Source organism: Emydura macquarii, unplaced genomic scaffold, assembly GCF_026122565.2.
Source record: "Emydura macquarii macquarii isolate MOO-44397 ecotype Brisbane River unplaced genomic scaffold, CSIRO-AGI_Emac_v2 contig_2897, whole genome shotgun sequence".
Lineage (NCBI taxonomy): Eukaryota > Metazoa > Chordata > Testudines > Chelidae > Emydura > Emydura macquarii.
The window spans coordinates 470,134-485,462 of NW_027133034.1; the positions used below are offsets into that span (position 1 = coordinate 470,134).

The 15,329-nt window shown below is 46.3% G+C and overlaps 1 protein-coding gene across 6 annotated transcripts in view; it reads right to left on the reverse strand.

The window, feature by feature from the left end:
* SMARCA2 (SWI/SNF related, matrix associated, actin dependent regulator of chromatin, subfamily a, member 2) overlaps window positions 1-15,329 on the reverse strand; it is a 181,176-nt gene that overhangs the window by 71,749 nt on the left and 94,098 nt on the right. For all 6 annotated transcript variants that reach the window (XM_067569072.1, XM_067569071.1, XM_067569073.1 and 3 more), the window contains exons 25-26: window positions 10,951-11,114; window positions 8,196-8,423 (exon numbers count right to left, since the gene is read on the reverse strand). In XM_067569072.1, coding sequence (XP_067425173.1) covers window positions 8,196-8,423; window positions 10,951-11,114 — 392 coding nt within the window. The remainder of the gene's footprint in view (window positions 1-8,195; window positions 8,424-10,950; window positions 11,115-15,329) is intronic.

Below are 15,329 nucleotides of genomic sequence, written 5' to 3' on the forward strand. Positions count from 1 at the left end.
CACAATTTTACAATTAAGTTTGTATTGTGGGATGATCATAAAGCTAACGTACACACACACACACACACACACACACACACACAAACTCCTACTGACTTCAGTGGGAGTTTTGTCTCAATACATTTCAGAATTAATAAGGACTTTAGAATCAGGCCTTTTCTGGACAGGAACCTGCAGAGTGGGGAATTATTAGTAAATATCAATTTTCTGTTAGTTAAAGGAGATAAGTGTAGCAAAACAAGAAAGAATGGTTACCTATCTTGTAACTGTTGTTCTTCAAGATGTGTTGCTCATGTCCATTCCCAATTTAGGTGTATGTGCACACCACATGCACCGGTGCTGGAAAATGTTTTCCCTTAGTGATACCCGTATAAGCAGGCTCAAGCACACACACGTGCCCGCATATATGTGCTGCCGGCTCCCCCTCCCTCTCAGTTCCTTCTTTCTGGAACTCCGACTGAGGGGAAGGAGGGCGAGTGTGGAATGGACATGAACAACACATCTCGAAGAACAACAGTTACAAGGTAAGTAACCGTTCTTTCTTCTTCGAGGGTTTGCTCATGTTCATTCCCAATTTAGGTGACTCACCTGCAATGTCCCTGGAGCTGGAAAGGAGTTTGTGGACGTGACACTTGGAGCACCACTCTACCAAAGCCAGCATCGTCCCGAGCTTGCTGCGTCAAGGCATAGTGAGATGCAAAGGTATGTACAAATGACCAGGTAGATATCCTGAATGGGGACATGCGTTTGGAAACCTGCGGATGAAGCCTGCGCCATTGTAGAGTGAGCTGTTAGGGACGCCGGGGCGCGACTCTAGCCTGCTCATAGCAAGCCAGGAAACAGGCTGTAATCCACATTGAGATTTGCTGCGAGGACACTTTCATTTGGTCCGCAACCTCAGTGAACAGTTGCGTTGAACAACGAAAGGCCTTGGTTTTGTCGATGTAAAACACCAAAGCCTGCCTCACATTGAGAGTATGCAAACACCTCTCTTCACTGGAGTTGTGAGCCTTGGGATAGAAGACCGGAAGGAATATATCGTGGTTGAGGTGAAAGTGAGAGTACCTTAGGCAAAAAGGCCGGGTGTGGGTGTAGTTGGACATTATCCTTATAAAACACAGTGTAAGGGGGCTCTGAGGTTAACACTCTGATCTCCGAGACCCATTACATCTGCAAGACGGCCACCAGGAAAGCGACCTTCCAGGATAAGAATGTAAGAGGGCAGATATAACCGCTACATGAACCTTAATGGATGAAAAGGCCAGACCCTCCTGCTTAAAATGGAGCAGATAATTCAATATCATTGGGATTGACGTCTCCATTGGCGAGATACCACACTCGGCCACCCAGCAGGTGAATGTTTCCACTTAGCCCTATAAGCTGATCTGGTAGAAGATTTCCTGCTCGCTAAGAGCACCCTTTGGACTTGGGTTGAGCAGGCCTGTTCCTCCTGACTCAGCCACGGAGCATCCATGCTGTCAGATGCAGGGAGGCCAGTTCCAGATGGAGCAGACGATCTTGGTCTCAAGAGGTCTGGTCACAACGGAAGGGTACATTGTCTGGGCCCCGCTAGTTCCAGGAATGTTCCAAATCAATGCTGATGGGGCCAAGCCTGGGCCACTAGGATGACCCGTACTTTGTCCTTCTTCACCTTCAGCAGGACTTTGTGAATCAGAGGTATTGGGGAAGGCAAACATGAGGCTCCCTGACCAGGAGAGGAGGAAGGTGTCAGTGATGAAGCCTGCGCTGAGACCCTGATGGGAACAGAACTGATGGCACTTTTTGTTGTCCGTGGTGGCGAAGAGATCCACTTGGGGATTGCCCCACAATTGGAAGATGCGAGTCGCCACCTCCGGATGTAGTGACCACCTGTGGCGAGAGCAAAAGGATCTGCTGAGTCTGTCCGCCAAAGAGTTGTTGATACCCAGAAGATGCACCACTGTCGGGTGAATGCTGTGACTGATGCAAAAGTCCCAGAAATGCATGGCCTCCTTGCACAGGAGTAGCGACCCCCCGTCTGTTGATATAGTACACTGAGGCCATATTGTCCATGAGTATCTGCACTACCCTGTTGGAGAGATGTGGCAGGAAGACTCCGCAAGCCAGGCAAATTGCCCTGAGCTCCCTGACATTGATGTGCAATGCCAGATCCCTTGCCGTCCACATGCCCTGGGTTCTTAGGGAACCCAAGTGAGCTCCCTATCCTGAATCTGAGGAATCGGAGATCAGTGTAATTGACAGCTGGGGTGTCTCAAAGGGCATTTCCGTGAGCACCTGATGCAGTCTCGTCCACCACATCAGAGAGGTAAGTATATGTGCAGGGACCATAAGTATCCTGTCCACTTGATGTCTGGATGGAGAGCATATGAACGCCAGCCACATCAGAAGGGGCCTAAAATGCAGTCTGGCATGTCAAACCACATAAGTACAGGCTGCCATGTGGCCTAGTAGTGAGGGGGTGGGCTGAAATGTGAGAAAGCAGCTCTGTCATTCTCCAGAACCTTCCTCGGGAAGGAAAACCCTGGTCTTGGTAGAGTCCAGCATTGCACTGATAAACTCTATTCTTTGTACTGGGACTAATGTTGATTTCTGTTAGTTTATTAGGAGGTTTAGTGCTTGGCAAACATTCCTGGTGGTTGTGATGTTGGCCTGGACTTCAGACCTTGACCTATCCCTGATGAGCCAATCGTACAGGTAAGGGAACACCTGAACTCCCTTTTCTCGGAGGTAAGCCACCACCAGCGACATGCACTTGGTGAAGACCCTTAGTGCAGTTGAGAGGCCAAAGGGGAGCACCGTGAATTGGTAATGGTGGTCCCCTACCATAAACCATAGGAAAACAGGGTTACTTACCAGTAACTGTTGTTCTTCGAGATGTGTTGCTCATATCCATTCCAATATAGGTGAGTGCGTGCCCCGGGCACTGGTTCCCGGAAATTTTTTGCCCTCAGCAAGCCCTGTAGGGCCGGGCTCAGGCACCCCCTGGAGTGCCGTGCTCATGCCGTGGTATATCAGGCACTGCTGGCCCTGAGGGCCCTCAATCCCTTCTTTCTGCTGACTCCGACAGGGCTATCTATCTATTGTTTAACACTAACACTTAACTATTCAAACTAAACTGCTATCCTAAACAACTATCTACTAATCAACAACGAACAATGAAGAACGGGGAAGCTACTTGCTGTTAGCAAGAGGCAGACGTTCCAGTAACCTTCAACGGGCGGAAAGAAGGAACTGAGGGCCCTCAGTGCCGGCGGCACCTGATATACCACGGCATGAGCGCGGCACGCCAGGGGGCGCCTGAGCTGGCCCTACGGGGCTTGCTAAGGGCAAAAAAGTTCCGGGAACCAGTGCACGGGGCATGCACTCACCTATATTGGAATGGATATGAGCAATCACTCGAAGTAGAACCTCCTATGACCAGGGAATATAGAAATGTCAAAATAGGCGTCCTTTAAATAGAGGGCGATGTACCAGTCACCAGGATCCAGGGAAGGAATAATGGTGGCTAGGGAAACCATACGAAACTTTTTCTGAGGTACTTGTTGAGGCGCCTTAAGTCCAGGATGGGCCTCAGGCCTCCCTTCGCCTTTGGAATCAGGTAATAACGAAAATAAAAACCTTGACCCCGTAGGTCCTGGGGAACCTATTCCACTGCATCCACCTGCAAGAGTGCTTGCAACTTCTGAGCGAGGAGTTGCTCATGAGAGGGGTCCCTGAAGAGGACAGAAAAGGAGGGAGGGAGGCAAACTGTAGAATGTAACCAACAGTCACCCATCAGACCCAGCTGAGCACACATCTGTCTGATTCTATGGCGACCCAGGCTGGGAGAAAACGGGCTAAATGGGAAGAGAACAAAATGGAGGTTGGATCCATGGGTGGAACTGATAGGTCGCCCTTGGGTGCACCTTCAAAAGGTTTGCTTTCTGCCTCGGTTGTGGTGGCTGGAGCCCGGTTATGGGGCAACAGATGATGAGTGGCTCTGGTGCCTTTTGTACCCTTTGCTCTTTCTTTTATAGGTTTCCCTGAGGGAATTGTCCCCAATCTGCTGCTGGTGCTGGGACTTGAAGTGCCTCCTGGATGAGGATGGGGTATATAAGCCAATGGACCACAGTGTCGCTGTCGGGTCCTTCACATCATGCAGCCTGGAATCCGTCTGTTCGGCGAAGAGGGCCATGCCATCAAAGGGGAGGTCCTGGATCGATTGTTGGATCTCCAACGGAAGGCCGAAGTACAGCGGCCATGATGTCCATCTCATCAATACTGCCGAGGCAATGGTTCTGGCTGCAGAGTCTGCTGCATTGGAGGCAGCTTGTAAAGATGCACTGGGCACCGTTCTCCCCTGCTCCAGGATGGCTTCAAACTCTTACTTGGAGGGGGGGAGCAGCGAGTCTGTAAACCTTTCTAGCGACTGCCAGATATTAAAATGATATCTACCTACCAGTGCCTGCTGGTTTGCCACTTTTAGCTGTTGGCTTGCAGTGGAATAAATTTTCTGACCGAACAAGTCCAGTCTATTTGCTTCTTTATTTTTGTGGGTCGAACTCACTTTACCTTGTCTGTCCCTCTCATTGGCAGTGGTGACCTCCAGCAATCCCGGTGAGGGGTAGGTGTAAAGGTACTCAAACCCCTTTGCAAGTATATAGTATTTTCTCTCTGCCCTCTTGGACGTGAGGGGCAAGGAGGCAGGTGTCTGCCACACTACTTTTGCTAGTTTAACCACCCCATCATGTACCGGGAGGGCTACCCTGCTGGGAGTTGCTGACACCAGGATCCCAAAGAGCTTGTTTGTACAGCTCCTCTATTTTGAGGTCCAGGTTGCACACAATCCTCTTTTACAGGTCTTGGTGGGACCTGAAGTCATCCAGAGGCAACGCTGAAGAAGGTCCTGCCACTACCTCGTCCGGGGATGACAAGGAAGAGGCCGAAAGCTGAGGTGTGGGAGGGACTGCTCTGGATGAGGTGATCCTCCTTGTAGTTGAGGCCTGTGACCCTTCATGGTCCAATTCTAAGTCCAAGTGCGGTGCCGAGGTCTGAGGGATAGAAGACTTCAGTATTGATATACCACTTGTGGACTCAGTCCACAGAATCCCAGATGGAAACCCCACCAGTAGGGCCATGGTCCTAGATATTGTCCTTGCGGCCACGCCCACATTGGTGGCATTGTCAGGAAGCCGGATATTGGAGTGCCTTGTCTGAATAACCTCCTCACTTTCTGAGGATGAGGCGCCACTGTCCAACGGCTAAGGCGGTGCCAACTCCGAATATCGCCCTGTGCCGTGGTGATGTTCCAGCACCAGAGAGTGGTACGGAAAGCCCAAATGATGGGCGTGGCAGGACCAGCTCTTGTCCTTAGGTTTCCTATAAGGACTAGGAGGGTGGGGTTGAGCTGCTGGGGAGACATGCCAGGAGCCCAGTGACCTGTGTCACTGCAAGGCCTTAAAGCAATGCTTTGCTGCCCAATGCCGATCTTCCTGCAACAGGCATTGGGAGCCCGGTGTAACACTGTCTTGACCAGGTGAGCAAGATAACTCCGGAGACTGCCTACACACCGGTGAATGGTGCCTAGGGGATGGGGACTGCCGGGCAGATCTGTTAGCTGGCTTGTCCCTCGCTAGATTACCTGCCAGTGCTGCATCTCGGTGCGGCGGCCTGTCGTTCCTCGGCGGCACGGGCATTGCCAGAAGATCCTTCATAGCCTGGAAGGCCTCCAAGGTTGATGGCACCACCAGGTGGTGAGGCCCTCTACCACTACCCAGGATCGGTGGAGGGCCCGGTGCTGGGGTCTAAGCTCGCAGTGGCGAGGGACCCCACGGAGGTGGAGAGGGTTACGGCCCGATGCGGGTCTCACCTGGTCCCCCTTAGTCTTATCTGCTGGTGAGTGACCAGCGTGTATCTTCTTGGACCTCTTTTTTGGTACCAGGGATGGCGATTGGTGCCAAGATGACGAAGGCTGCACCAGAGGGGCACTGCACATTGAGGTCACCGTACTCGGTGCCAAGTCCGACCTGCCGTCTAAGTGCCGACTCATCAGGCATGCATCAGGATGGCCTTAAGACGGATATCCCGGTCTTTCTTAGTCCGTGGGTGAAAACTTTTGCAGATTTTGCACCTCACGGACTTGGGCTTCCCCCAGACACTTTAGGCAACTTTGATTAGGGTTGTTCCTCAGCATAGACTTCTTACACAAAGCACAGGGTTTAAATCCCAGGGAATGGGGAATGCCCCGATGCTGGGACTCTCACAAATACAGAACTATAACTAACTACTGAAAAACTATTAACTATATACACTAGAACAATAGGAAAAACCACTAGCTTCAGTGAGAACTTGAGAAGGCAAGAGACGTTCCAGCACCGTCACTGGTGGCAAGAAGGAACTGAGAGGGAGGGGGAGCTGGCAGCGCATATATGCGGGCGCATGTGCGCACTTCTGCAGGGGGCACTAGAGCCAGCTTGTACAGGTACCACTATGGGAAAAAGTTTTCCGGCACGGGTGCATGTGGCATGCACACACCTAAATTGGGAATGGACATGAGCAAGCACTCAAAGAAGAAGATACTATATATCTTCACACAATTAAATATTAAGTGGGCCATTTTAAGTTATTAATTGTTCAAGGTCATTTTCTAGCATTAGTAAGTTATTTTAAAAAAATGACTCAGATGCTGCAAGCAAAGCTAGAACAAAGCTGTGCACAACTGTGCTTAACAATGCATAAGAAGCAGATTTTTATTTCATAGGTTGCTCAAAGGATCAGCTGTTAAAAGAAGCATGCCCAGGAACTCTGAATGCCAGTTGTGCAGCATAACCCAAAACCCTACTGTAAGATTTCTATTTGTTTCAATCTACTCTACCCATATTAGGTTTAGTTTCTTTGGTGGATGCTGTTGACTGGATGACAACTATATTGTTACTTCAATGTGAGTTAAACCAATTTATAATTGCATTGTTGAGTTAAAATAGAAAACAAAGGATCATTAATAAAAACAACATCTTTGTGCGCAACCCCTTTCATATTTGTCATGTAAAATGTTCAATTTGCTGACAACCACAGAAAACCCACTTCCGCTAATGACATACTAGTTTTTTCTAAGTGGAATATAATCAATGTATTGCTGGCAACAGTTTATTAAACAAAGTCTAATTAGTGAAGAAGTAATTTTCCTGACCTTTGAGAACTCATGAGGTCTCATGGAGAACCATACTTGCATTTTAATGAAAGCAGAGGCTACAGGAGATGCTATTTACTCAATGCAACTCGTACTCAGAAGCTAGTAAGAATATTTAAAGGGATGATCTAAGGCTTTTAGAACCTTAAAGTCTGTAACCGTGTAGGTTGTTGGGTGTGGGGGTGGAGGAGGGTTTGGCAATGAAGAGATCACTGCAGAATAGAATTATTTGAAAAAGTGTCACACATCTAGTATTTGCATAGAGTTCTGTTAGTGTGTATAATGGTTACTAACCTCCTTAAAGGGAAGGGAGGAATAAGGTTTCCTGCACTCTGTTGCCACAATTCCAAAGGGGGTGGGAGGGCAGAGGCAACTTTCTTCTACTATTACACTTCTGACAATTAAAATTAAAGATTTGGAAGCTTTTTGCAGCAATCCATTGGCCCCTGAGGAGGCAATGCTGACAAGGAAATGCGTTGGAATATAGAAGCTTCAATGTAACAAGTTATCACACTCTAGTGAACTGCAGAAAGAAGTAGTAGTACTCTGCTGGCTCACCCTGGAAACACATTAAGGTAGGGTTTGTTAATTCCATTCAGGACCATAAAAGACAGAAGCAGCTATGGACAGAGGCAGGGTCCTGTATTCATTAACCTGCAAAGCTGCTGAGTGTTCAGCACTTTTAAAAATCAGGCTATTTAGGCACATAAATATGAATTTTGGAGCCTCACCTTAGGCATCTACATTTGAAAATCTTGGTCTATAGTTATGGAGTGCCCACTTCCCCAACTTCAGGAAGGAGGGGAATGAATGAAAGTTACAATCTAATTCTGCACTGAGATGCTCTGTTTAACATTATAGGTACCATGTGATAATCTGAACACCCAAATGCAGTACTCGGAAGCCAAATTTGTAAACTGGGCCTGGTTTCTTTGAATTTGTCTCATAGTCTTATGTTCTAGCCAATTTACTTTGAAATAACTTTTCCTCTTTTTTGAGCACTTAAACAATGTTCCAACTACAGTACCTCATTTTCTTCCTCGTGCTCCAATATAGCCTGTAGAAAAGCCCTCCGTTCATGGCTTGAAGATTTTTGATCGAACATGCCGGCCTGAATAACTTTCTGATCTACATTGAGTTTATACTTTGCAGCAGCAAGTATCTTCTCCTCCACACTGTTGACAGTGCACAGTCTGAGGACACGAACCTCGTTCTGCTGACCAATTCGGTGAGCTCTGTCTTGTGCCTGTAAATCCTGTTTGAGAAAAAAATATTGCATTACATACAATGCATCTGTCTCCTATGCAAACCAGCTGCTTGGTTTTTAAAATGTCTATGAGAATAAAATACACAAGTAGAAATGGTCTGAACCAAAATCCCGAACTGAACAATGCTCTACCTGCCCAAAATTTTTGGTGCAAAAATGAGGGCAGAAGGTCGAAATCCAGGCATGAATTTTATACCTTAGGAAGAGAACATTACTGAGAGAATATTATGGGCACTAGTAAACAAACACAGTGATGAACAAAGTGAATCAGTGGCTTAGGCCACCAGTCCTTCCTCTTTGGAAACTGAGTTCAAATTGTCTAAATTTGGATTCAAGGGACATGAATTTCATGGTCTCAAATTAGTTTTTAGTAGGTATATGTCAGCATTTTGATTGGCAGTTTCCACACACAAGTCACAGTCCCAGAGAGAACACAGCAGGTCAAGGATTGAGGTTAATTTTATTTATTTAGAATTCTATTAAGATGCCCACTGCATTCATATCAGCTTTCCAAAGTCATAATCTTACTCCAGCAGTCAGATACAAACAATGCTAATGCAGGGCAGTTAATCTAGAAGTGGAAGCATTGTACTATCACAATGTCGTGTTACTTTGTATGAACTAGACTTCTTAAAATAAGGATTAAAAGTCTTTTAAAACCAGCCTGTGTCAGTCCAGATGTTCAGGATTGCCAGATGTTCAAGAAAGCCCTGCCTAGACATTTTTTGCTCTAGGCTCTTAAATTTATAGAATGTTTTGAATTAAAGGCATATTTGCAGCCAGCATTGGATAAAAGTGAACATAAAGTCACAGTACGAACACATTTATGCAATTCATTTATAGATTGGGGATGTCAAGTAGTGGAAAGTGGAAGCTTCCATTGCTACAAGTGCTATGTCTGGCTCGAACAAATATTAATCATATCTTCTTTTTAGCACATCATTAAAATTCACAAATTGCTCCCATCCCCAAGAGAAAAACAGAAGTTGAAGGCATTTCAGAATTTAGCAGTTTGTTTATTTGGCACTCCGGCAAATAGTATTTACAGTTTGTGCATACTGCTACCTGGCTGCTGCGCATACAGTGTACTGTACTATAAATGTCACACAACTAACCCAATGAAAATTTGAAACAGTACATTTTGAATTGCTTTCAGAAACCTCAAACCAATATACAAGCTGTGAACTGTTCAAAGTTCCTGTTCGGGATCTTGATGTCTTTCATCATCCTGGTCTTTGTGCATTTGTGCTATCTTAAATAAACAAAATCCTTTCAGCCTCTCTGAAGGAATCCATCCACTGAGTTCTGAATGGGGCACTTGACTAGCTAACTGTACATGTTATATGAGTACAAATATAGGCATACAATTCCATGCATATACAGCCTCTACTTTTAAAAAATGTGTCACTAAGAGACAAACACAGAACACACTTGCCTCTTCTTGTCTTTTTGGCTAACACTAGGTATTAGTTTGATACATATTCTACCTGGGGACTGTATCTTGTACTCACTACTACCCCTATGTCTAGCTATTATGGCCACCTGTGACAGAGTGTATGGGCCCCACACTGATAAGGAAGGTGCCAGAGAGGCTCTGTGTGTGGTGCCAGTCAGCTGGGAGCGCAGTCGGCTGGGCAGAGAGATCACCCAGAGCAGGAGACTGCAGGAGTGACTCTTCAAGCCATAGGGGGAATTCCCATCCAGGAGATCTCCACCCTGATCCTACAGAGAGTGCAGTGAACTTCCAGGATAAGGCTGACAGAATGAGCCTGATTCAGAAGCCCAGCCAGAAGGGCTCCTCAAAAACCACTACGCAGATGGCCTCTGAACTAAGAAGGTACTGTTGGCCTTTTTTCCCCCTTTGACGGACTCTGGGAAGGATTTATTCTCGGGTGTACTGAGACATTTAAACTTTCCTTTTGATCCCCTATCAGAAGGGACTTAAGAAAGTCAACAAAGAACAGGGACTCCTTGCAAGAAATAAGGAACTGGGGCCTATGTACACCCAGTGTAAATAGCTGGGCATGGTCAGGGTCTCCCACCATCTGGGAGAAAAACATAAGGGGATTTTTTACACCACCCTTATTATGAAACTGAAAGATTGTTGCAAAAGTATTGCAATTAGCCTCTTGAAAGAGGGCATGCCTTATACTACTCTTCCTGCCACACTGCTAGTTGTTTAAAAAACCAGCATTCCTGTGCTCCAAATAGTAAATTGCTCTATCTCCTTGACTAAAAGGATGAGGATAGCTACACTGTGGAAATAGGAGACAGAATCCACAGAGCTCTGACATGGAAGGTGCCCTGTTAGATGGGGGAAAAAATACCACTTTACTGATTTAAAACAAATCATTTAGAAGTAGTAGCTTAGTACTGTTTCTTTACCAAAGTGGCATTTGGAGGTACAGAGTCCATTTATTTCACTATCTATTTTCCCAAATTAAAACAGGAAGCCCCAAAAGCATATCCAATTCTCTTTGTACATTGCATCGTCTGAGAAGTAAGTAAAAATAACCTGGTGAGGATTCCAGTCACTGTCAAAGATAATGACAGTGTCAGCTGCCTGAAGATTCAAGCCCAGGCCTCCTGCCCTTGTGCTCAACAAGAAGATAAAGTACTGTGACCCAGGCTCATTGAACTTCTTCAGCAGAGCAGCCCGATCCTCTGATTTCGTTGTACCTGAAAAGATATGCAAAGAAATCCCATGACACAAATCTTATACAGAAATAATCTAGAAAAGACACAAGTTGATTAGGGTGCATGGGGAATGCAAACTTCAGTTTGCTTGTCCTCAGTCATCCCACCTGCACTTCACATTGAGTTAGTCATTACTGCACATCTGTGTTTTAGCCAAATATGTAAGTGTTAGGCTACTGGATGAAGGTTTCCACAAATAAATTGTGGTTTTAACTATACTATACATTTCCAAAGGAAGCTTCAACCAATCAGTCAACATTTCATGGCTATGACAAGCAAATATACATATATAGAATCATATCTCCTCCCCACACCACACCCTTTATACATTGTTCATCTTAGGTTGTAAGCTCTTGGGGGCACCTCTATGTTTTGTACACAGCCTAGTACAATGAAGCCCTGATTTTGAGGCCCTCTGGACACCATTAGAATCTGAACATTAAATAACCATATGAATGTATACACATATTTATATTAAAAATTTCACTGTTTGCCTCAAAACAAAACTAACATCTGAGGATCACTAATGTTTAAATTTCAAGGTCTAAAGGCAACAATGCACAATGGGAGGAAAATCAATCCATGACCAAAGGCCTGTATAAAACCCTATGTGCCACTTAGGGTTTTATATAGGACGAAATGGGTAAGTTTAGCAATGTGTTTCTGGTGGATACCTGAGTATTGGCCATTGTCTTGTAGATACTTGAGGCAGGCAGTGATGTTGTCTGTGATGGGGTATTCACCCCCACACCAGCCCTGAAAGGGTTAAAGAAGCTGAGACAGGGCCAATTAGTGAGATAGGCCACACATGAAGGGTTTTGGCCAGAGAAGAAACTCCTGATTGGAAGATAGAGCTCAGCTGAGCAGGTGTGGGCTGGGCTAGTATAAAACCAGGAAGCTGGCAACAGAAATGGTTATAGTGAGGAAGTCTATAGCTACCCTATGTGCATTAGAAAGAGAAGGAAGGAGGGAACCCAGGAAAAGAGTAGAACCCTGGGAGCCTCACCCTGAGGGAAGGGTGAAGAAAAAAGCCTGTGAGAGATAAATAGGAAGCAGCCCAAGGAGGGAGCAGCAAGGTTGGGTACTGAGCAGACCTTGGCTGCATGTTGCAGGGTTGCTGGGCTGGAACCCAGAGTAGTGGCCAGGCCAGGCCCGGGTTCCCCTACTAGCCACTGACAGAGAGGCAATGCCTGGACAGTGGGTCCAGTGAGACTCTATACACAGAAGGGGAAACCCCATAGTGACCTGTCTGGAGGTCACAAAGAGGAAGCTGCAGCTCCTGGAGTGAGATAGTGGCCAGAGTGATGGAGAAGATCATGGGGGAGAGACCCCCAGGGGAAACATCAGACCTAGAAGAGAGCTATTCCCCAGAGCAGCCATAAGGAAGCGCAACCTGCGGTAAGCGAGTACCCCGTAACACTGTCATTGTGAGAGATGCTGGTATATAGGGAGGTGATATCCATAGTGGCAAGGATAGTGTTTTGAGGGAGGTTGTTAATGTTGCCGGGTTTCTGGAGGAAGTTGGTTGTGTCCTGGAGGAAGCTGGCCTTTTGTGTGGTGAATGTTTTGAAGATGGTTTCTATGAGTCCTGATATTCCTTCAGTAAGAAACCATGGCCCGATAAGATGGGTCTGCTGGGGTTTCCTTGTTTGTGAAACTTGGGAAACATGTAGAAGATTCTTGGGGTAGGTTCATGGTGGATAAGGTTGTACAGTTTCTCTTGGAGTTATTTGGGGAAGGATTTGATGGTATCCTTAAATTCCTGGGTGAATTCTGTTGTGGAGACTTTGAGCTCTTCATAATAGGTGGTTCTCTCTGTGTTGGAGAGATTGTGGTGGATCTGATGTTCACTAAGGATTTCAGTCTCCCCTCTCTTCTCCCTTGGAATGCCTGGAAGGCCAGACAAACAGCCCTGAGCTCTTTGACGTCGATGTGAAGCAAGAGCTCTTCCAGAGACCAGAGGCCCTGCATTCTGAGGGACCCCAAGTGAACTCCTCACCCATCGCCAATGCATCTGTGACGATAGACACTGATGGTTGCGGCCTTGAGAAAGGGACTCTTGCATACACTGCTAGCGGGTTTAGCCACCATTCAAGGGAAGAAATCACCAATGGGAGGACTTTAATGACTGAATCTAGCTGGTGGCGGCTTCTCAAGTATACAGACACCAGTCATGCCTGAAGAGGTCTGAGCCACAGTCTTGCATCCTGAACCACATAGGTAACATGATGCCATGTGGCCCAGGAGCTGCAAGCAATTTCTCATTATGGTGACGGCATGATTCCTGAGGCTTTTTATAAACCTCATTATTGCTTGGAACCGTGCCTTTGGGAGTCTACCGAGTCTAGTACTGTCCCGATGAATTCTGTCCTCTGAACTGAAGAGAAAGTGGATTTCTGCATATTTATGAGCAGACCTAAGTCTTGGAAAGTGGACTGTATTAGCCTCACATCTGCCTCTACCTGAAGTTTGGACCGAACTCTGACCAGCCAGTCGTCGGGGTACAGATAAACCTGAACCTCCTGTCTCCTGAGGAAGGCTATGACAAAAGCCATACATTTTGTGAACACCTGAGGGGCCATCGACAGGCCAAATGGGAGCACCATAAATTGGTAGTACATATGGTTCACGATGAATCTGAGGAACCTTCCATGTCCGTGAAAGATTGCAATATGGGCATAAGCATCCTTCTAACTGAGGGCGGCGTACTTGGATCCTGGGAATGGATGATGAAGGCCAAGGAGATCATGAGGAACTTCAGCTCCTTCATGAATTTGTTGAGGTTTTGCAGGTTCAGAATCAGTCAGAGACCACAGTTGGCTTCTGGGATTAGGAAACCGTGGAAGTAGAACCCCCAACCCCTTAGCTCTGGTGAAACCTCCTCCACTGCTCCCACCCTTAGGAGCGACTGCACCTCTTGGGCTAGAAGCTGCTTGTGAGAAGGATTCCTGATGAGGAATAGGGAGGGGGAGTGAGAAGGGGAACAACAGAACTGAAGGGTGTATCCCAGTGCCATCGTGCATAGCACCCAGCAGTCTGAGGTAATATGGGCCCACAGCTGACAGAAGTGGGATAACTCCTTCTTTTTCTTTTCCTTTATACTGCTTTTCCTGGTGAGGATTGCAGCGGCATCATGGAGAGTAGGGAGGACCAGAGCGCCTTTTCTTCTGCAACAGGTTCCAGCTCCTCCTAGGGGACTCCCAGGTGTTCCCACGCCACCAGGGAGAGATAATCCCTCCAGTGTGTTGTGGGTTGGCCTCGGGGCCTCCTCCCACACCTGGTATAGTTCCAAAGGAAGCCTACAAGGGGGCATCCTTATCAGGTGCCCAACCCACCTCAGCTGACTTCTCTCGATCCTGAGGAGTAGCAGCTCTACTCCGAGTCTCTACCAAATAGCCAAGCTCCTTACCCGATCTTGGAGAGTCAGCCCAGCCACCCTGCAGAGAAATCTCATTTCCATAGTTTGTACCTGCGATCTCGTACTTTTGGTCATTACCCAAAATTCATGACCATAGGTGAGGATGGGGATGTAGACTGACTGGGGGGAGTGGAAGATGAAAAACTTTGAATCAACTTAAAAGTTGATAATGTGAGTAACCAAAAGTGACTTGAGCTCCCATTTCATTGGCATTGTTCTTTATATTTTGCTATAATCGCTATCTTTCTATGGATATTTTATTTGACTAAACACATTGTCCCATTCCATTAAATATTAGAGAGACAAAGTGGGCGAGAAGAACAAAAGATACTACACCTCACCCACTCTCCAAATCGTGGGCCCAACATGGCTACCACAACACTGCATTAAATATTGTCACATTTGACACTGGAAGAAAGGAAGAGCTGACACTCAAATTGTTATTAAGAGACAGAGGTTGTTACTGCTGAATAACACGCTAAACATCCTGAACACTGTCATATGCTGTTGCCAAAACAAGCAACTTTCAAATTCTAAGTTGATTATGCATTTCATCCCCCTGAGTGGGATAAAACAGGCAATTTTTAGTATTATGTTATTTTAATACTACTACATTACATTTCTGTAACAGCTTTCATTCAAGGATCATAAAACACTTACAGACATTAACTAAATCAACTCTCCTGTAAATTAAAGTTACCTAGGTGTAACTTTACCTGTCACAAAAATACAGCAACCCCTGTGGAAAAACAGGAATGGGAATTTAAGAGGGTAGAAAG